Below are 23314 nucleotides of genomic sequence, written 5' to 3'. Positions count from 1 at the left end.
ATTTTATGTACCCCTTTAGCAAATCTGCAATAGCACATACTTACAGATGCCAGTGCATTGACACGCTTCTGTTAAGCACAAATCTTTACATTTTATGGAATTTCAAGCAGCAGCAATACAATAAACCTGATAAAAGGTATTTAAAATCTTTAAGGTATTTAAAATTTTCTGCTAATAAGTAAAAAATGTAGTTTACGGCATATAGCAGACGTACAGTCAGTGGCAAATACAATGCAAGCAACTGAGGGTTAAGCGCCTTGCTCAAGAGCCCTTGCCAACCAGCAATCTTCCGATTACTAAGCCAGTACCTTATCCGCTGAGCTACCACTGTCCTTTTCAAAAGGAAAGGAAACAATAGAGAGACATAACACTTGAGGCTTGCTTATAGGTACATGTATTGAAAAATGCTCATTATGGGGTAATGCTATTGAGTGCAGATATTTAGGCAGTACGACAGTTTTATGATCATTTATGATCTTGAACAGGCTTTTGTGTTTTGTATCAGACTACAAAACTTTATGATCAGCATGTTTAATCTAACATGACCCCTGTCAGTCACTTGCCCTTAGAATCGGCCTAACAGAGTTCTACAAAGCATGATAGTCCTGCCTTTCCTACTGAGCAAAACAACACTAGCCACTCATAGGCAGCTGTGGTGCATACAAATTTAATGCAGGGTAATCTGCCTAATGAAAATATATAGCTGTAGTTAATAAAAAGGAAGTAACTGGGCTCATGAGTCTATGAGGAAGCAGGTGCAAGCTAATATAGGGTAGACCCCGTGGGGAAAAAAAAGAAAAACTAAAACAAGGAGAGAGTGGAGTCAGGAACAAATGTGTGACCTGAAAGCTTATTGTCTGACCTGATAGGGAAGTCAACCACGGTGTCCAGTTTGTCTCTCCAGCAGCGGTTGTAGGAAAAACGTTTCAAATGCACAACCAGTACCCGGGGTAGAGACCACAGATCAAATTTTTTAGTGGCCTGCTGGTGCTTTTTACAAGTGGGACAGTACCTGCAAAGTAAGACAACAGAAACAGGCTCTAAGCTCATGTAAAATAATTTTAGCTCAGAAGTCTTAAAAAGTACTGTTCAAAGTGTGCTTATTTCTATTATTATTCCTTACCAAGGATCATGCTCGCCCAGAGTCTCCATGGTAGTGAAGAGCTCAATGCACTCCCTCAAAGCTACTGTGGCCTTTTTCTTCTGAGCCTGCATCATGCTCTCATGCTTTTCGTAGGCCTTGAAAGAAAGACAAAGAAGCTCAAATCCTTCTGAAAACGGGTATGTTACCATCTCAATAAAGACAGAACATGTATAGCAAGCTAACCTCTGCCTCCTGCTCATCGTAGCACAGTTTCTTGGTATCCGAGTCCCAGTCAATGGCTAAAGTGGAATGTGCTGAAAACACAAACAGTTTATTTGGTTTGTTATTTTAATCAATTCACAACAACATGACCAAAATAATTGTGCACGTTGATATAAAGTGGTTACGTGTGAGTTTGAGGCTGTTGCCATCGCATGGTAAGGAACTGATGTTAGCCGTGCCATAGGAGTTCACCACACTAAAAGAAAAGAGTTTAGGCCGGGAGGAACAAGATTTTCCACTTTTAGTGATGGGTTTGTTTTCAGAATCTGAGGCCTCATCTTCCTTATCCACGGTCTCTGACTGGCTGCTTTCTGGATCTGGGCTGCCCTGGTGATCCATGGCCTCTTCTTCGCCTGTAAATAGGACCGAAAATAACCCAACATTATAATCAATAAACTAAAAAAAGGTGGGAAAGAAATAGAAAAAAGAAAGAAAGGACACAGAATGGACCAGTTAAAAAAGAAAAAAAAAGGTATACAGTCAAAAAAAGTGATAAAAAAAAAAAGCAATAAAAAGGAAATGTAGTAAGAACATATATAATTTGTTTTCTGGATTTTTCCTCTTTATCTCTTAAACTAGTCATTTCTAAATTCCAAATGTGAATCCGCTGCTGCTTGCACAACCCCAATCTGATTAAGGAGAGCCTGATCACTGCCCCCTCTGACAAATGTCCAATTTGCAGCAGCTTTTTATTACTTGCCAGTGTTGGGCTCCTACATTGAAGCATATTGTGTACGAAGAGCTACACTATGCTTCATGAACCCCTACATGCCTGGACTTCTCCTGGAGATTGCATAATCCAGTGGCAGCAAGAAGAGACCCCATTTAACCTTCTCTTTGTCGAACACAGCCAGAGATTGTGTGGCTCCTGGCCAGGTTGGTGGTTCTGATGAGTCGAACTCATAAGTTTGAACATTCCACAATGGTTTGCTACCGCATTCGACCACTGCCCCAAGACCTATATCTATACCTACTTATCTTAAAGCTATTTAGGCCAGATAGAAACTACACTTATACGTTAATATATAGGTCACAATGTTTGAACACTTGTGTGTCTTACGTTCACACACTCCATTGGGGCCGTTGCAGGTTTCCGAGTGGTTGCTGTCATTAATGGAACCAGCACTACAGGATGCTCCATTGGACATCGAGCTGCTAGTGCTACTTAGTCCTGCTTTGTGGCTGGATGCTGAAGCTCCACAATCCAGTGAATGGCTATTGGAGGATGTAGCTGTAGCAGCTGCTTTGCTTTCCGTTACAGTGCCCTGCAAGTGCTTTACATAGCGCCTGCAGAAAGGTGCAAATCAATTGTTACCACATGAAAATGTTTAAAAAGTTTGCACAGCAAGAATAAATTAAACAGAGCAGTGAGGAAAGTGGCGTGAACTGAAGGTACACATAGCTCACACCTGCTTTTAACGGGGGCACTCACCCAATTCTTTCCAGCACGCGTTCATACAGAGTGTCGGGAGTAAGGTTTTGGCGAGGAACTGTGATGAGCAGTGGTTGTCCAAACAGCATGGCGCTTGAGGAGCCTCCACTGTGCTTCATTTGTCTCTCTCTAAAGTACACCGGCAGATTCATCCGATCACTGTCCTCCTCCAACACCTCGTATCTACACATACAACGAAATGAGTCAAATCAAAATATAAACCAAATAATTCACTAAAAACTTGTTTTGTTGTCAACTAGGTGAGGCTGAATTAATGATGACATACATAAAGATATCATCTTTTTCCAAGATGTGGTTAAGACCTTCCTCTTTTTTGTAAATTTTATGGAAACGGTGATTGTAAACATCTGCAACAACCATCTAGATAGAAAACAAGAACAGCAAACAGACCAATGAATACCAACACCAAAATTAAAAAATTTTAATTATGTTAAATATGCAAATATGTTAGTCTTACATTTTCTGCAGGAACTCCGGACAGTTTTGCCAATGCGCTGCACAGATCTGCCACTGTACCTAGTTTGGGGACTACCACACGAAACTGGAAAGAACAGAATGCACAATAAAAATATATAAATTGTGTAATGTACATCACCACCATATAGGCTACACTAACCATTTAGGTCAAATTTGTCCATATACAAATTTCCTTTTTACAACGACAAGGTAACAGTAAAACATAATCCCATTTATATCATTTGGGCTTAATGATAATAATAAGCTAATAATCTGTTCAAAGCAAAACTGGGCTGGGTTGTTGACATTCCTTCTGCTAGCCACATAACCCATCAGGCTAATTAATAAAAGGCTTAATCATCATGAAAGCACTAGAGCCAACATTTACCCTGTGCATTTTTGTATTATTAATAACAAGGCAACTATGGACGCAAATATAGTGCAACCGCAGCTGGCTGGTTCACCTCCCATAGAATTGCTGGATTGGTTCGAATGTGTATACTGTACAACTATTATGTTTCTGAAACCTGTTTCAATGGCAATGAATTTGATTTGCACAGAATATTCCAGAATGAATTTTGGATAGGCCTGCAGATGTCTGGAACACCTGACTTCTATTGGGTCACGAATCAAAATGTGAACTGTTTGGTCATGCAGATGAGCTGTTTGTCCTGTGCAAGAAACAAAACTACCCCAGACTAGCATGGAGGTGTTTTTCTGCTGCAGGAACTGCCAATCTTGACTGTGAGACTGGCATCATGGATTTACAGGAATACCAAGGCATTTTAAGGAATTTTGAGGAATATTCTGTGTTTAGAGTTGAAATTATACCTTAGTGATAGTAGGACTTTCCAGCAAGACAATGATCCAAGGAACACTTCCAAGTCAACCAAAGCTTAATTAAGGAATCAGTCCTGGAATCAGTAGTGTTCTTAATTGTAAATACTATAGAAAATTCTTAGGTGGGATTTAAAGAAATCATCGTGCAAGCTGTCAAACCTCAATGAGCTGAAAGATTTTATACAAGTTTTTCTTTCCAGTGCTTATATCTATTTATATACTGTTTTTCACTGTATTTAATGTAATTAGACAATGCCCAAAGCATAGAAATAAAAAAAAGGCCAAGGACTTACTTGCATGGGTTTAGACTGAGGGTCATTGCGGACCAGAAACACCTCCATGGTGCGGTCCTTTTTCATGGGCAGAGGCAGAGTGAGGTAGCAGAAGGGGTCAAAAGTGACAGACACTTTGGAACACTCGGGGCAGACCAGTGTGGACTTGAACAGGCCGTGAAAGATGTCAACGATGATGGAATCATTACGTAACCGATGGTTCGTCCAAGCCTCCTTAGCTACAATCTGGTAAAGTAAAACAGGTTTGAGGTAAAGACAGGTTTACTGTAAAGGCCATCAGAGTTGACTAAACAAAACTGTTACAACAGGTTGGAAAGAAGGAAAAACATTAAAAGTATTTTACCCTCTTTAAACAGAATGCTACTGTGTTTATCTGAACAACACAGCAGTTGCAATTAAGTGTTGTTGAATCATCCAGTTAAATACAACTTGTAAGTCACTTATAGGGCGGCCTTTACATGATAGATTTTGGGGCAGGAAATGTATTAATAATACGTTTTAATTTGTAAAAACTGTATATAAATGGTTATGTTTACATCCACTTTGTCCCAAACAACTATGATTTAACTACCATTTATAAATCCTATTAAACAGTAGTCAACAGAGAGAAGTTACATCATAGTGAAGCGCAATCTCTCTCTTGAGATTTCCCCAGGCACCTTGGTTTACCCAAAACTATGCACAAAGTGAACTAGTTCCTACTGCTCTCCCTACTGTGAGGATAGGATGGATTGGCATCCTGTCCAGAGTGTATAACTGTCTTGTGCCCAATGTTTCTGGGTAGTGCCAGAAACATTGGGACCAGAGAAAGAGACAAGCATGTGAAAACATTAGTAAAAGTAGTAGTAGTCAGATCTACTGAAAAAAATTCAGCGCATCCACAAACCATCCTGACTGTACTGATTTATGAGATACCTCATCTGGCCGTCCCTCTGCATCTCTCAGGGCCAAGTACGGCTTCTTCTTGACCCGATTTAGGTCTTCATGCAGGCCATCCAGCAAAAAGGCCAGCAATTCCTGAGAGTCCTGCTGCTGGTACCCAGAGAACTGAGGGGCAAAGCGGCCAACCTGTGTCTGCACACAAAAGACCAGCCAGAATAAGTTTAATGATGTTTGATTTAGGGTCATAAAGGAGCACTTTTATAGGCCAAACCTCACATCTCTTGATCCAAGTAAGAAAATGTTGGCCAGTTAGTAAATGCAAATATGAAAATTTACTTTGAAAGTCCTGGGAGCCACGTAGCTGCTCCGACTGAGCCACATCTGTTTGATCAGATCTGCATAGGCCTCGGCGATCTCCCCTCGCATCCCTAATGGATTCTCACGGTTGATCTCCGCTTCATATTGGTCCTCCAGGAAATACTCTGTTAGCGGTGGCGAATTACTCAGACACTGAAATTAATAAGCACAAGAAAAAAAGAAACCTTGAGAGACAAGTTTAACCACCCAGTATTTAATACACATGTTTGTAAGATCAGAAAATCATCAGTGGGTGTGAGCAAATTAGCAAAGACAACCAAGTAAACCTGGAGTGCAGAGTTCATAAAGCAGGTGTTGCCCAGATTGCTTAGGCCACAAAGGCCAGGCTGTGCCGCAGACTCTCTGTAACTGTATGATGAGCTGTAAGAGCTGTAGCCTCCCAACCTGCAAAAAAAGGAACAGGTCATCAAAACCACCACTTTAGTCTGGTTTCACAATTAAATGACAGATGTGAAAGTTTTTATGATTTAAATGCCAATATATGCAAATACAGTGGGGCCAAAAAGTATTTAATCAGCCACTGATTGTGCAAGTCCTCCTACTTAGAAAGATGAGAGAGGTCTGTAATTTTCATCATAGGTACACTTCAACTATGAGAGACAAAATGAGGAAAAAAAATCCAGGAAATCACATTGTAGGATTTTTAAAGAATTTATTTGTAAATTATGGTGGAAAATAAGTATTTGGTCACCGACAAACAAGCAAGATTTCTGGCTCTCACAGACCTGTAACTTCTTCTTTAAGAAGCTCTTCTGTCCTCCACTCGTTACCTGTATTAATGGCACCTGTTTGACCTCGTTATCTGTATAAAAGACACCTGTCCACAGCCTCAAACAGTCAGACTCCAAACTCAACCATGGCCAAGACCAAAGAGCTGTCGAAGGACACCAGGAAGAAAATTGTAGACCTGCACCAGGCTGGGAAGAGTGAATCCACAATAGGCAAGCAGGTTGGTGTGAATAAATCAACTGTGGGAGCAATTGTAAGAAAATGGAAGACATACAAGACCATTGATAATCTCCCTCGATCTGGGGCCCCATGCAAGATCTCATCCTGTGGGGTCAAAATGATCATGAGAACGGTGAGCAAAAATCCCAGAACTACACGGAGGGACCTGATGAATGACCTGCAGAGAGCTGGGACCAAAGTAACAAAGGCCACCATCAGTAACACACTACACAGAGAGGGACTCAAATCCTGCAGTGCCAGGCGTGTCCCCCTGCTTAAGCCAGTACATGTCCAGGCCCGTCTGAAGTTTGCCAGAGAGCATATGGATGATCCAGAAGAGGATTGGGAGAATATCATGTGGTCAGATGAAACCAAAATGGAACTTTTTGGTAAAAACTCAACTCGTCGTGTTTGGAGGAAGAAGAATGCCGAGTTGCATCCCAAGAACACCATACCTACTGTGAAGCATGGGGGTGGAAACATCATGCTTTGGGGACAGGACGACTGATCCGTGTTAAGGGAAGAATGAACGGGGCCATGTATCGTGAGATTTTAAGCCAAAACCTCCTTCCATCAGTGAGAGCATTGAAGATGGAACGTGGCTGGGTCTTCCAGCATGACAATGATCCCAAACACACCGCTCGGGCAACGAAGGAGTGGCTCCGTAAAAAGCATTTCAAGGTCCTGGAGTGGCCTAGCCAGTCTCTAGACCTCAACCCCAGAGAAAATTTGTGGAGGGAGTTGAAAGTCTGTGTTGCCCAGCGACAGCCGCAAAACATCACTGCTCTAGAGGAGATCTGCATGGAGGAATGGGCCAAAACACCAGGTACAGTGTGTGCAAACCTGGTGAAGACTTACAGGAAACGTTTGACCTCTGTCATTGCCAACAAAGGTTATGTTACAAAGTATTGAGTTGAACTTTTGTTATTGACCAAATACTTATTTTCCACCATCATTTACAAATAAATTCTTTAAAAATCCTACAATGTGATTTCCTGGATTTTTTTTTTCTCATTTTGTCTCTCATAGTTGAAGTGTACCTATGATGAAAATTACAGACCTCTCTCATCTTTCTAAGTAGGAGAACTTGCACAATCAGTGGCTGACTAAATACTTTTTGGCCCCACTGTACATAGAACATTCATATGCAGGTAAATACAAATAAATAAAATTCAGCTTTTCTAATAGGCGTTTCACATTATCTGATGATGATTCACTGCATTTGTGCTATGTTCAGATGTAAAAAAAAAAAAAGAGCAGAAATCAAATACCAAAATCTGGTATGATGCAAGTACATACCTGTTACCAGATGAGCTGCTGTTGTTTAGCATGTAGCTTGAGTTGCTACTGCTGTCTCCGTTGGTCACTGTAGAAGAAATAGTGGCAGGTGAATTGGAGGAGAGCTTCGGTGAAGTGGTGTAGGTCCTGGATGTGGCTGTACTGGACCTGAAAGTGATCAAATCTCTCAATGAAAACCATTATTAGCAAAAGATACCTGGAGCCAATGTGAAGCAAAAATATAAATGTGCTCACTTGGGATGGGAGGCTTGTCTGGGCCATGTGCCATCTTCATTCTTTCTCTCAATCACAAGCACCTGAGGGCAGACAAGAGTGCTTATGGTGCCCATACCTAAAATCTCAGAAACACTGCACTGCTCACACTGTACGTGACTTTATTTACTTGCAATCGGTAGCCTTATATATAAGTTACAAGCAACTTACTGTGGTTGTTTTTGCACTGAATCTCTGGGTGTGTTTATACAACACATTACAGCGAAAGCAAATTAAAGGTGGTTATTAAGTTCCAATTTAATCATGTTTTAACCCAACTTTTGCTCATACAGGTGAGCAGATGGTTTTAAGACCATATAGAATAATGGGTGGAATAATAATGACATGGAGGCATTAACAAAATATCCTGTGATATTTTTGATTGCAACTACAGTACATCTACTTCAAGCATGTTTTGGGATGTTGGGAAGAAATAAGAGTGGCTAAAAAAACCACAAGAACCCAGTGAGACCGTCTCCTCTAACTCATCAGATAGGGACCAGAGATCACAAATCCTTTATTATCAAAACAGTGGATAATTATACCAATTAATTTGTGATTGAATTGAATTATGTGGAGAGTTAAGGGTTGTGTAACATCTTACCTGGCCCTGGAAAAGCCCAGCATCCTGAACAGTGCTGTCAGGCTTGTTTAATTGCTCGTAGGTGTTACTCATGTACTTATTCCACAATCGCGTCTCTTTTTCTGATGCGATATCAAAGAGAGACCTCATCTCCTTCTCGATGGTGTCTGAGGAAAAACAGTAAACAATGAAATAAGAGCAGAGTTATGATGCCCATAGGGGTGCAATTAGATGTTACCAGTCACATATTGTCAAAAATAGACTTAATTACATCAAGATCTCATATTACAAACGGTAGCTATTGGATATTGTGGGTATTTTTCTAAGAATAATGCACTAAGAAGAGACTAAAACTATATTTATACTGTGGGTGCAGAATCAAATTATTTTGAACAGACACATATTCCATAGGCGAAACTCACAAAATGCTAATTCAAAAGTCACAATTGTTTAAAAACTTATAATAAATTAGTGCTGATCTGATTTTATATTGTTCACACCTAAAACCTTTTAAAGACTTATAGGGACAAAAGTATAGGTCTCATACCAATAGTATCAGCTTTGCTGAAATGGCGAGTTACCACTTTATCCATGTTGTCATTTTCACACAAATTCAGTTCCAATAGATAGACTTCCACTTTACAGTGCTTGACAAACATGCCATGCTCGACCACCTGAGAAGAAAAAGAAGCAAAGATACAATCATTAATGATGCATGCTATTTGCTATAAAGCAGCACAATGTTACAGAGTTAGGTTTGCATTCATTGCATTTATTTTGCATATATGGGATTGGCACTCGTCTGGCACAGCGGCCTAACCTTTGCTGGAATCTGAGTTTAAATCATGCTACGTTCGAAGCCCTGTGATGGACTGGCCCCCTGTCCTGGGTATTCCTGTCTTCACTTTTGAATGCTGAAAATGGCAGCTAAATGAAAAACTGTAAAATGATCCAAACTAAAACCAACAAAACCTAAGATTCTGACTCTAGTTTCTTTGCCACCATTGTGAGAGACAAGTAAACAATCACAAGTTGACACTAAAATAGTAAACTGCTGTCTTTACAGCATGGTACAATGCCAATGTCAGCACTGTCAAGCTGTTTTTGAAGCATTTTAGCAACAGCTCTTATTGAACAGATAATCTTTAACAGTTCACCAGTGTTTTATAGTAGTTCTCCTGCTCAGCAAGGCACACAAAATAAAAATGAAAGCTTTAGTGCACCTTAGAGTAAACAATGCCACGTACAAATCAAAAGTGAAGGTGCCTTGGCTTGTTTGTGCTGCAAAAACTCTCCTGTCCGGTTTACACCAGGAAAGTCACTATGCTGAGCACACATGGAAAGAGACTGGTTACATGTGAGATGGGATGATATGAGCAGATATTTTCTGTCTGAAAAATATTTGAACGGCTAAGTTTTAAATATCTGCACAAGAACACATTTATCATCTTTACTACTATTTCACACCTTCTTGCCAACTTCTTATACACATAGTCCTAACATCCCTTCCACTCATGGGTTCAATTTAAAGAACATTAAGCAGACAGTAAAAACAAACTTTAACCTTGAATAACAATAAATCATTACAATGTTAAAATACTGTGATCTAAAAAAAAGTTACCTTTCTGACAATGGGTCGTTGCCCCTCCAGACAACCATACCAGCTGACAAGCTTATTCCATGCATCTGTGGGCACCAGGACATAGTCTAACTCATCAATAAGATGTTCTTTCAGCACTTGCATTTCTTGGTCTGCAAGACAATAGGAGAAAAAAATGCACTACATTACTCCTGCTGCCTAACAGAATAGATAGCATACTTTTAGTTAAGATCATGCCCAGCCTTTCTGCTCACTTGCCCATAAGCTTTGTGAGCTTGCATAGTATAGTAATGAGATTAAGTGAAGTAGTACAGTTTAGGTAGTTGTGCATTAAAATAAACATTTATTCTCTTTACTGTTTATTGAAACTTATTATTTAAACTAGGTATTAGGTAGCACAGACTTGATAAAATGTACATGCCTTGGTAATCATTAGGAATTTAGGACAGATAATATGCAAAAAAAATCATTTTTAAGTTTTGCAAACAAAATATTGGAGATGTATGAGCAACCTAATCAAATTTTATTAGACTTTTTTTTTTATGATTGAGATTTTACTATTATATAATATAATTTTATTATTAGAGAGCAGTTGTAGCCTAGCAGTTAAGGTACTGGACTAGTAATCGAAAAGTTGCTGGTTCAAGCCCCACCACTGCCAGGTTGACACTGCTGGGCCCTTGAGCAAGGCCCTTAACCCTCAATTGCTTAGACAGTACACTGTCACTGTACTGTAAGTCGCTTTGGATAAAAAGCGCCTGCTAAATGCCGAAAATGAAAATGTAAAATGTAGTAGTACAAAAGTAGATCTGCCTAATCAGTTACATATATAGTAATTGCAAGAAGTGATCATCAACAAGTTTACACACATTTCATGTTACAAATCGACAACAAATAATATAAGGTTCACTAATTTTAAAAGCACTTAATCATGACAATACTAACAATAACAAACTGCAATAAGGATTACCAATCTGCTGATATCAACACTGATGCAATACTGACAACTTTGCAGTCATCATGCCAACTCTTTGAACATAGGATAAGCAAAATCTGAAAGATGTTATAGTGGTGTGTATTAAAATTATTTGTTGGTTTATTTACATAAATGTTACATGTTTCAAAATGTCAGACAACTAAACTAAAACATGTCAAAGCATTTTAGGTCAGTCGGGACATAACTGGATGCAAATATTATACTGACACATTTCAGACCCTATCATCACAGTGCTCTAGGTAATGAATCAAACAATAACTAAACATTGTGTATGAATTACTAACCTGAAAAAAGTCCAGAGTTGTCAACAGGGCCAGGGTATAGATTGTGCTCCCCAACATTGTACAAATCCCAGCTGTCAAACCCCACATATTTTTTCCACTGCTTAAACCACCGGCTGTCGATTAAATACCTAGAAGATACACATCATAGATAAACTGTTAGGTGCTTAAAAAAAAAAAAGCAGAGCATAACAAAAATTATTAGATGTCAAGCGTTTTAATCTGATCCAAATCTGTTCCACTGCATTAACTGGTTAGCAAGGATTGCAAGTCTGTAAAACCGAGTGATCTTAATGATTAAAGTCTAATTCAATTTCTAGGGGCAACTTGTGACTGAAGTAATGGCACTGATTTCAGGGATGGCAATCACTGAAATCAGTGTGCCACAAGATCAGACCACTCTTGTGAACCCAGCCACAACAGCACTGGTTGTCAAGTACAGCAGTAGTACTGGATCTATCGAACAGCTGTATCTAACAGTTTGGGCTTCTGCTAATCTAACATTTTCATTATTGTATTGACATGGACTGTTTGGTTGATTAAAAAAGTGTCTTTTGGTGCTCATTATCACTGTAACTGGGTGGAATCCAGTGCCCATGACAAAGCAGTAGCATAGCTAGCTAGCTTACGACCTAATGTAGGGAGTTTGATCACAAACAAAAGCAATATATTAACAAATGAGTAACTGGCAAGAAATTTGCTTAGGATATTATATTGATCTTTCTCGTTTCCTTAAGGTGTCAGTCACCTAAACAACTACAGAACAAACACTAGTCATGACAAATTGCAAACGCATTTACAGGTAGCCTAGTTGAACAGCGGCCAAGCTAACATGCTAGTCAACCCTGATTAAAATTGTCAAAACAATTCTGTGTGACCACACAGACTGTAATATAGGCCGTCATCTTACATTAGTTCTTAAACAAAAGATAAACAGAAGAAAAAAATTAAAAGAAGTCGAATTTAAAGTCCAGTGTTAACAAGCTAATCAAATGGCTGCGTCGCAAACAACATACTTTTCTACTAAATAGTGTGTCACCGTAGTACACCACTATATAGTATCAGTTCTTTTTACACGCACTACAAAGTACGCAGTGTGCGGTTTGGAACGCTAAGCAAGTTACCGGTAACCTTAGCTAGGTTAGTAAGTTTTAGTTATTACGGTTATTTGTAAAGCAGCTAAGGTGGCGCCTAGTTAATTTTACATGTTTCAATTCAGAAACTTTACACAATGTTAACTAGGTCAGCCATAATACCGTTTAAAGTTTTTACAACTAGCTTAGCTTAGGCTAGCTAACCGCTTCCGAGGCCTGAACTACAGTGTGAGCTAGCAATGCTACAGTTGGTGCTGGGTTCACCGGGCTTGTTAGCGAACTTTAATCCAATGTATCTCAGTCCCACCATTCGTCTCCTTTCCGCAGTGTGGTTTTCAGTAGCGTTCCGATGCTCTGCTTTTGGTTCTCGATAGAAGGGACCGCAGGCTGGTGGTGTACCGGCTCCTGGTCTGAACTGTTGCCCGGCTCGGGTCCGCCTCCCTCCGCCATGCTGCAGTGAGTGAAGCCGCGCACACACACACACAGTGCCGCTGTAGAAAGGCGCTAGCGGCTAAAGCTAAGACTCGCTTGATTATTTAGTACACAGCTTTACAAAGCGCATCTCATCTGTACACGTCTGAAGAAACAAGTATGTCAGGACAGTCTTGATTGTTCATTTTGCTATTGTTCTTTTTTCTGACTAAATGATTGGAACACATGGTTTCTTGTCCAAACAAAACTTTCAGAAATTTACGTTATATAAGTTTATAGTTCTATATTTATATGTATACAATATAGAAATCATTTCCTAAACAGTAATTATGATTTAAATAGTGATTTCTCTGTGTCTGGTAGAAGCTCATCAAAATACATTAAAAAGTACAAGTACGATTAAAAAGTGGTCTTTTCCCCAGGTCGAAAAACAAACAAACAGTCGCCTAAGAGAAAACGTGTGTGATGATCAGAAAGAAGTCCCTGCTCCAAAACCACCTTAAAACTCGACCTAAATTATTGCTGATCTTGGACCTCAACTGTCAAGCCCATATTAAGTTAAAGCCTGTTTAACTGCAGCAGATTCTAATTTATTCCAGATCTGGTTTTTAGTTTTTGATTGTTTTTAATTGGTGTCGTCAACCAGGCATACATGACTGTTCAGGTTTTTTTTTCCAACTTAAGCCAGACATTGGCTAGAATTTCATGTAATTTATCCATATTTGTGTGCGCAGAGAAAATTCACCAGCTGTTGTTTATCAGTCACTAACAAGGACGGACACCACTTATTTTTCTTCACCAGCAAATTAATGATCTTAACCGCTTTATGTACAGTATATATTCTCTCAACAGTGTCATAAAACTAAGTAATTACCTTATGAACTTGTTCATGACAGGTATAAGTAAAGAAAGATGACAACAAATATTTAATTATGAGATTTGATTAATAGAGTTATAATACTATTAGAAATTAACAAAGACATAATATAAAATATTGTATTTCTTGCTCGAAGCTGATTAAAGCACATGTACAGTGGGATAGTAAGGATCATACAGTTGAATTTGAAATTTACAGTTGATTTTTTTTGTTTTTGGTATCCATTACACTATTTCTATATACATATCGAACATGTCCATGCATGATACATGGGTTGGTCTCCTGTCACACCAAAATGCTTCCCTCGTCTGCAAATCTTCCACTATGTTAAAAGAAGAAATATTTGCCTTTGTAACCATTGTTATAAAGGTAAATCACATATCCTCATTCTGGCAAGGTTCATCAATGCTTCAGTTTCACTTCTTAATAATGGCCATGACTGTAAATAAGCATTGTCTGGCAGCTAAGTCTTTTTGAAATGTATTTACAGTATCACACATGATTTGTGTATTTTCTAATCTTGCTGTGGACTGTGGATGGACTAAAGGAATTTGTCCACTTTGTTAATACGTATTCATACATATTAAAATAGTTAGACATTAACGGTCAGGTGAAGAGTAATGGGCCTATTAACATAAAAAACTAACAAGAAGTGAATGGCTTTTCTTTGTTTAAAAAGAAACAATTTCTTTGTTTAATACACATTGTGTATTAATGTAACCCTTTGGAAATGTTATCATACCCATGATCTCACATTTTACAGTGGTACAAAAACTAATGTAATAAAAAGAATATATATATATATACTGTATATATATGCAGTATTTCTGCAAATATTTCATTATATCTTTTCATGGGACAACACTATAGACATGAAACTTGGATATAACTTAAGAGTAGTCAGTGTACAGCTTGTATAGCAGTGTAGATTTACTGTCTTCTGAAAATAACTCAACACACAGCCATTAATGTCTAAATAGTTGGCAACATAAGTGAGTACACCCCACAGTGAACATGTCCAAATTGTGCCCAAATGTGTCGTTGTCCCTCCCTGGTGTCATGTGTCAAGGTCCCAGGTGTAAATGGGGAGCAGGGCTGTTAAATTTGGTGTTTTGGGTACAATTCTCTCATACTGGCCACTGGATATTCAACATGGCACCTCATGGCTAAGAACTCTCTGAGGATGTGAGAAATAGCATTGTTGCTCTCCACAAAGATGGCCTGGGCTATAAGAAGATTGCTAACAACCTGAAACTGAGCTACAGCATGGTGGCCAAGGTCATACAGCGGTTTTCCAGGACAGGTTCCACTCGGAACAGGCTTCGCCAGGGTCGACCAAAGAAGTTGAGTCCACATGTTCGGCGTCATATCCAGAGGTTGGCTTTAAAAAATAGACACATGAGTGCTGCCAGCATTGCTGCAGAGGTTGAAGACGTGGGAGGTCAGCCTGTCAGTGCTCAGACCATACGCCGCACACTGCATCAACTCGGTCTGCATGGTCGTCATCCCAGAAGGAAGCTGACGCACAAGAAAGCCCGCAAACAGTTTGCTGAAGACAAGCAGTCCAAGAACATGGATTACTGGAATGCCCTGTGGTCTGACGAGACCAAGATAAACTTGTTTGGCTCAGATGGTGTCCAGCATGTGTGGCGGCGCCCTGGTGAGAAGTACCAAGACAACTGTATCTTGCCTACAGTCAAGCATGGTGGTGGTAGCATCATGGTCTTGGGCTGCATGAGTGTTGCTGGCACTGGGGAGCTGCAGTTCATTGAGGGAAACATGAATTCCAACATGTACTGTGACATTCTGAAACAGAGCATGATCCCCTCCCTTCGAAAACTGGGCCTCATGGCAGTTTTCCAACAGGATAACGACCCCAAACACAACCTCCAAGATAACAACTGCCTTGCTGAGAAAGCTGAAGGTAAAGGTGATGGACTAAACCCAATTGAGCACCTGTGGCGCATCCTCAAGTGGAAGGTGGAGGAGTTCAAGGTGTCTAACATCCACCAGCTCCGTGATGTCATCATGGAGGAGTGGAAGAGGATTCCAGTAGCAACCTGTGCAGCTCTGGTGAATTCCATGCCCAGGAGGGTTAAGGCAGTGCTGGATAATAATGGTGGTCACACAAAATATTGACACTTTGGGCACAATTTGGACATGTTCACTGTGGGGTGTACTCACTTATGTTGCCAGCCATTTAGACATTAATGGCTGTGTGTTGAGTTATTTTCAGAAGACAGTAAATCTACACTGCTATACAAGTTGTACACTGACTACTCTAAGTTATATCCAAGTTTCATGTCTATAGTGTTGTCCCATGAAAAGATATAATAAAATATTTGCAGAAATGTGAGGGGTGTACTCACTTTTGTGATACACTGTATATATAATCCTCACTGCTGTCATTGCTACACAACTAGCATCAGTGAGATGAAGGAACAAACAGCACAAAACTCTGTTGCTTTAATAAAACTTGTATTTGAAATGAACTCTTTTTTGCAGGTGCATAATGATGTTGAGGTTTACTTTACAAATATGTTCTAAAACAAATAAATAAGTCAAATAAACAAAACTAAGCACACAAATGAACGATGGTTAATTAAGTACAACAAAGTATTTAAAACAAATTTCTGGTACTGATGTGTTCAACACAGTTGGGAGTCGTATTTACTGAAAATCTGAAGTGCAAATGTTTCCAACAGGATGATTTTGGAGATTTTTTTGTGCACAGTTTTTAACATGTTTACAAAGATAAACACTGACAAATGTTTTAGTGTATAAGTCATTTTACAAAGTACAATCCAAAAAAAACTAATCTCACTAAGGTAACGTTAAAAAAACATTAATAATTATAAAGGAATGTTTTAAAGAGGAAGCCCACAACTTTTGAGATCAGAGTTCGAATCTTAGCGGTGCAATCACTACACAAGCATGACTGGCAATATCAAGCTTTGCAACCAGTGTTTCAGTGGAACTGGACCCTCTGTGATTGACAAGGATACAGTGGTTGAAGAAAATGAAAAATATTAAATGTTTTAAAGAGCAAAAAAAGATTACATTCAAATTCAACTCATTAAACTAAAATTACAGTTCAAACATACTTTACACTAGACACTAACTTGCTAGTTAATTAACCTAAACTTTTTGCAGTACTTCCACCCAAACTCAGGACTGTAAGTAATTAATTTAATAGTTGCATTGCAGTTTGCTATATTACAGCTGAAAACGCAAATCGAGATGGAATAGAAAAGTTGACTCTCAAAGCATTTCATTAACATTTTCAGAATACTTAAACAGAACATATCTGACAAACAGTGCAAGGTTATGACAATTTCTGACTTATGTCTATCTGTGAGGTTTATACAGTCGTTCAAAAATAATCACTAAGATGTTTACTATCATTTTAGACTGGTCCGTACAATGTGATCATAATTACAGGTAATAAGTGATGCCCTTTAATGTCTTTCCACAGACCAACAGCTATTTAGAACATGCCAGTTGGTAAGTCTTTGCTGAACATGCCAGAGAGGTCCAAGTCCTTGCTCATCAAGTCCTCTTCCACACTGTCCAATGCCCAGTGATGGTCAGTCAGCTCTAATGCCTCCCATTCAGCCTATAAACAGAAGAAAAAGGTGAAATCATCACACAAAAGTCTTGCCCTAATAACTAAATGCACAGGCTTCTCTGTTCTCCTAATCATTAAAATGAATTAAATTCAACGTTTGGGCTGTCATGCCAAAATTACATATCTGGTACGTTATCCCACATCATTTGTGTATTTACCAATTTTACCTTTGTGGATGGACTAAATAAATAGATTTTTTTCTTTTTCTTTATTTAGTAGGAGCAGTTGTGGTCCTATAAAATAAGGTTGCCATCAGGTCTGTTTTTACTGAAATTTAAAGGGATAAAAAGTACTTTTATAAAAAAAAAGTTTTCCCTTGACCATCAATGAACAGCTATGGGTAAATGGTAAATGCTGTCCAGACAAGACAACCCAATCCACCACTGTCTCAGAACTAGAAGCAAGTAACGACAACATGGTATATTTCTTAAAAGATGCAGCAGTAAATTGAACTAGCCCACTACCACTGGGATCCAGACTATGAATCCCCAGGGGTGCTGTCAACCGGTCAGGCATCAACATACAGACATGACTGGCTGTGTCTAAAAGGAGGAGGAAGGGGAAATGGCCAAGGCCCCATAATGAATTATGACCCGTCCAGGGGTGTGTTACTGCATTGAGCCTAGTGATTCTGGGCGAATTGGACTCACCGTGACCCTTACCAGGATAAACCTGGTAGTAGGTAAAACATAAAAATTAAAAGTTGGATTTATTTTTTTCACTTAATTAAACAATAAAGAAATACAGCGATTGTGAATGTTTTCTGATACCTTGAATGCTTTGTTTGTGTCGGCAGGCATCGCCATAGCAGCACCGCTTATTTGGTCCTGCATGAGGCGCGACTGATCAGCACCTGTTCCAAAACAATATTGCTCATTACAATATTCACTATATGCTCAAAAGTACTTGGACATCTAACCATGAGCTTGTTGGACATCTCAATTCAGAAACAAATAATATTAAAATAGTGACCTCTGTAAAGTCCTCAATACTTAAAATGTCATTATACTAAAATAATTATTAATTTAAAATAGAATGTGTAATTTCACCTCTTATATCATTAGACAAAATTCACACGAAAAGACAAACCAGGTCAGTTTCAGCTTGTAATAAAATTTAAACACAAAACTAACTGAACACTGATGCCCTGCTGCACATTTTGTATTTATTTGTTCAGGTTGTTATTTTTTAATTCTGCAGTTTAAGTCTGCAGTTAGTGGATTAGCAGTGGGTGAGGCTAATCGGTTGTACCCAGGTCTTTCTTGCCCTCTGTATGATCACAGATAACCACTGTTTCCAGTGCAGTCCACTCATTTGTAAACATAAATAAATTGCTGATGCCATTTATTGCAGTTTTACATTCTAACGTATGACATCGAGAAGCTTGTTAATTAAAAACGACATTTGAATGGTTGAATCTTAATATTCTCGTGGTTTCAAATACAAATAAAATATCAATTCTATCATTCTGAACATTTCCCCCCATGTGTGAGGGCAGTGGTTGGTTAGTGGTTACCCAAGTTACTGAACAAGTGCACAGAATGTCGCTGGTTAAAGCACCACCACACCAAGTTGCGAATATTGGGCCCCTGAGCAAAGCCCTATGTTTGCATTTGATTATGTACAATTTTAAAATCCCTAATCAACCTTAGAGTTATAAACAGCCTCATATTACAACAGAAAAGCTGAATTAAGCATCAATAGTACACTAAGCCTTATGAAGAATTTTTGAATGTCTCAAATGGTGTTTTCTCTGCCTGTTTCCTATCTGTCCTCTTGTCTAATGGACGGAGAGCTAAGAACCTCCTACTGTTCTAAGAACAATGAAAGATTTAGGCTTTCCAGCATTTGTTTCTTAATCACACATCTACATGCATATTGCAGCATTTAGGCCAAGGCTAAGTATAATCAGTTTGCAGAAAATTATCTGTAAATACAACTTTACCAAATTAACAAGTGGAATTTAAATAACTATAAAATTAAAAGATATTTTAAAGAAGAAAAGCTTACCATTGTCTTGTCCAAGAATCAAAGAATACATGCTTCTTAGTCCAAATACATTCAGAAAATACCAGGATGCTGAGCTTACCCTGCAGAAATTAGAATTAAGCAAAGCACCCATCAGGCTACACTGAAAGATATTTAAAATCCAGATTTATAGATGAATGTCCTTATTGTTTTTTTATGTGGTCAGTGAAACAGCAAAACATCTTTCACGGGCAGGAATATCACTTACCAGGATGCATCCAGTGAAAGCAACTCTATTCCTTGTTGTAGCATAGGCTTGAAACGAAGTGTGAGAGGAAATGGCACCTTGGCTGAGGAAAGAACACAATTTTAAAACATCAGCATATGTACAGCATAGCTGCAAAATATACAGGGTTACAGAGCATAGCGAACTAAACTCACTGTTTAAACCAGTTAGTTGTGTTTATCTTTACACTTCAATATTTTATTTCATCCCATTTTCATTGCCCGTGTTATCTGGGTCAGGGTCATGTTGGGTGTGATTTCTCCAGGAAACATTGGGCACAAGGCAGGAGTACCATGGTCAGCATACTACTCCATCGCAGGGTCTTTACAACCCCCCACCCCTTCCATAGACCCAGCTAATCCTGCCTGTGTAGACTGGCTGGGATCAAAGCCAGAACTGGTGGTGATGGTGGTAGACTATAATACCGTAAGACCATTGCACCATCCGAGCGCCTCAATGCAATATACAGAGTGAGCCAAAAATGTATAGACACTTTAACAAAAGAAGTCAGTGTAACAGTTACTTGTAATACAAAATTTATACAGACATCAAGGGATGAATATAATATACTTTTGATCATCATATTACACAATGCTACTGCTAAATTCGATTTAGCTTCCAAAAAAGTCCATTAGGTTAAAGATTCTATCACAGTGTACATTTTTGGCCTCCTTTATTTAACCTCACCACAGTGTCTCTACCCTGAATGAGCACCACCATATATATCTCCAGTTAAAAATAAAAGTAAAAGTAATCCTAACAGAATTCTCTAACAAAGCCTATGATGTGAAATCTCTTACTTGTGACAAATCCAGAAAAGGTCCAGTTGATCCAGCCACCAATAAGAATCATTGGAAGAACATTTGTCACATTGCCTTTCATCATGTCCGTCAACATACTTGGGTCTGGATTGAACAAACACACACAATATATTAATAAATACTCTTATTGTTTCATTTGTTTAAGGTTTATCATGAAAATACCAGTAATAATTACAGTGCTTACCAGTCATTGGGGATGGTGGCACCACCTTCCTTTTTGTCTTTTTGAAGAATCCATCCTCTTGGCTATTGAAGTAGAATTTCCTCATCAGGAAAGACTGTTTAACAAAATCAGAATTCACTTGCACATTTTCTACAAAATCTGGGCATTCATTTTCCCCCTCTTGTAAACAGTTTGAAGCAGTAAGACAGTTTAAATCCCAGCTTTGCCATGCAGTCACAGTTGGGCCCTCGAGCAAGGCCCTTAACCCACTCTGCTCCAAGGACAAGGTATAATGACTGACCTTGCACTCAGACCCAAGCATCCAAACAAGCTTGCATACGCACAAAACGGATTTCATTGTACTGTACATGTGTATATGTACATATGACAAAGCCATTCCAGCTGCCCTACATTATTACTAAGTTCACAGAGGCTGATTTGTTGTTTTGATATTAATATGGCCAGTTAGTGCATAAGTAAGCATTTCAACAGGGACGCTAAATCAAGTTAAATGCTCATTGCTTACCTGTTTGGGGATGTATTTCCCATTTTCTCTCAATATTCGACTTCTGATAAGAACCTGGCTGCAAATTGAACAAAAAAATGCCACACAACTGACTGTAAATAAGAACACATCTCAAGACTATAAATCAAGGTTAAATCTAAACTGTGCCTGTAAGCAGGAAAGATGATAAGTTACCTGTCTGACACCTGCTCAAGTGTGAGTTTTTTATCACTCTGTAACAAGATTGAGACGTAATGTCGAATGACTCCCACAAAGAAAGTGATGAACACAATAGGCAAAACCACCCACAGGCGAATATTGGAGTCCAAAAGTAGTTCAGGTTCAGCCATTATTTCAGGCACTGACAAGCCCAACCTTTAGAAGAGAGAAAGCAGTTTGGTTTACAAAACTTTAAGAGCAAATAAAATTAAGACCATTAAACAAACCAAGAACAGAAATCTGGTAAAGACCACATGGCAGGCAAAAAGGTCCCATATTATGTTTTACTTTTTGAATGAAAAAAATGACAACATACACCTGTGATGTGTTTTAAATTTGTATAGATAAATGGATGGACAGATGGATTTTTATGCAAACCCATTTTTAGAAAAGTTGGGAAAATAAATGCAAAAAAAACAAGATTATGTGATTTCAGTTAAATAAAAATACAACATTCTAAACAAAACTACAAACATGACTTTGTAATATAACAAAAAATTTAATTAGATGTTTGCAGCACCCTCAAAAAATTAAAATAAATATTAATTTTAAACATAAATATTAAACAGTAACATTCCAACAGGTAAGGGTATCATGATTGGGTGTAAAAGAACCTCAGGCTCAGTCTATGAAATCAAACATGGGTCGTGGCTCACCACATGCAGCTTAACTTTGTAAGAGAATTAACATATCAAAAAAATTCAGCATCTACCATATAGATTGTGAAAAGTTCCACACAGAAACGACCCGGGTTCGAACCTAGGACCTTCTTGCTGTGAGGCAACAGTGCTACCCACCGAGCCACCATTAGCTTTGCTTTATAGACATGGAGTGTGTGTGCTTGACTGCCCTGCCTGCAGTCCAGATCTGCCTCTTATGGTGCATCAGCAAAAGGAGAACTAGGGCATGCGCACTGAGTCTGGCTGATGTATAGTCCCCCCAATGAGCAAACTGAGCTCTCAATCTATCTCTTCTGTGTCGGTTGTTGGAAATTAATTGAAATACCGTTTACATACGACAGTATTAACCGAACATTGACTTCTCTGTCGAGTATCGGTTAACCATTAACATCCCTAGTAACCCTGATGTGTTATAGGTGGCTGGTTTGTGAGTTAATTCGTCATGCAAACATAAAATACACGTTTATCGAGTTAATCAAATGAAACAAATTGTGTTCAGTCTGTTGATTTCTTTATGTATATGTTTTTGCAGCATTTAATCCGAAAACCGTTAAAAATAATAGCGTCCCAAGTTAAGTCAAAATAATACCACCCTGTCCGGCTGGCTAGCTAGCTATAGGCGTCAAGCTAACTCTATTAGCTAATGCTGTTATTTAGTTATTTATTAATAAACTGCATATTACCAATTCAACTGAATTACACGTATTACCCAATTAAATAATTTACTACCTAATTAAGTCGAACTAGTCATTATGTCTTGATAATGTCTATTAAAATAAAACACCGCAGAACTAACACCGGACTGAAGCTAAATAGCTAACAAACTAGCCGAGCTTGCTGATGCTCAGTAAAAATGCTATAAAGCCGCAGCATCTTCAGTTAAAGTCAAGAGATCTTTTTTTATCAGCTAGAGCCATTTACCTTGTCACTAGGGGTTAAACACTTGGTAATGTCAGACTCCGACAACGCAGGTACCGAACAGCATCAAAATCATCTGCAGCACCAGCTTCACT

At 38.7% G+C, this 23314-nt stretch overlaps 2 protein-coding genes and 1 long non-coding RNA gene across 4 annotated transcripts in view; 1 reads left to right on the top strand and 2 right to left on the bottom strand.

The window, feature by feature from the left end:
* usp4 (ubiquitin specific peptidase 4 (proto-oncogene)) overlaps positions 1-13201 on the bottom strand; it is an 18722-nt gene extending 5521 nt beyond the window's left edge. The window contains exons 1-19 of the mRNA XM_062997853.1: positions 13030-13201; positions 11632-11759; positions 10372-10502; positions 9298-9424; positions 8772-8917; positions 8150-8211; positions 7916-8062; positions 5935-6052; positions 5627-5800; positions 5324-5482; positions 4409-4633; positions 3277-3360; positions 3085-3179; positions 2799-2981; positions 2427-2653; positions 1492-1719; positions 1328-1398; positions 1124-1239; positions 863-1012 (exon numbers count right to left, since the gene is read on the bottom strand). Coding sequence (XP_062853923.1) covers positions 863-1012; positions 1124-1239; positions 1328-1398; positions 1492-1719; positions 2427-2653; positions 2799-2981; positions 3085-3179; positions 3277-3360; positions 4409-4633; positions 5324-5482; positions 5627-5800; positions 5935-6052; positions 7916-8062; positions 8150-8211; positions 8772-8917; positions 9298-9424; positions 10372-10502; positions 11632-11759; positions 13030-13172 — 2714 coding nt within the window. The 5' untranslated portion in view covers positions 13173-13201. The remainder of the gene's footprint in view (positions 1-862; positions 1013-1123; positions 1240-1327; positions 1399-1491; positions 1720-2426; positions 2654-2798; positions 2982-3084; positions 3180-3276; positions 3361-4408; positions 4634-5323; positions 5483-5626; positions 5801-5934; positions 6053-7915; positions 8063-8149; positions 8212-8771; positions 8918-9297; positions 9425-10371; positions 10503-11631; positions 11760-13029) is intronic.
* On the top strand, positions 13046-19033 carry LOC134317139 (uncharacterized). Of its 2 annotated transcripts, none has more exons than XR_010013175.1 (3): positions 13046-13178; positions 17507-17666; positions 18456-19033. It is a non-coding gene; the product is annotated as an uncharacterized LOC134317139 (long non-coding RNA). The 2 variants fall into 2 exon arrangements; XR_010013176.1 differs by lacking the exon at positions 13046-13178 and adding an exon at positions 13188-13311.
* Positions 16501-23314, bottom strand: emc3 (ER membrane protein complex subunit 3). The gene is made up of 9 exons (XM_062997854.1): positions 23223-23314; positions 21598-21777; positions 21424-21481; positions 20919-21012; positions 20714-20818; positions 19896-19977; positions 19670-19749; positions 18430-18512; positions 16501-17647 (listed from the first exon to the last, which is right to left on the bottom strand). Exons 2-9 carry the CDS (start codon positions 21750-21752, stop codon positions 17519-17521), a joined length of 786 nt encoding a protein of 261 aa, XP_062853924.1. The 5' UTR covers positions 21753-21777; positions 23223-23314; the 3' UTR covers positions 16501-17518.

Source organism: Trichomycterus rosablanca, chromosome 6 (genome assembly GCF_030014385.1).
Source record: "Trichomycterus rosablanca isolate fTriRos1 chromosome 6, fTriRos1.hap1, whole genome shotgun sequence".
NCBI classification, from domain to species: Eukaryota; Metazoa; Chordata; class Actinopteri; order Siluriformes; family Trichomycteridae; genus Trichomycterus; species Trichomycterus rosablanca.
This window is presented reverse-complemented; position numbering and strand designations above follow the sequence as displayed.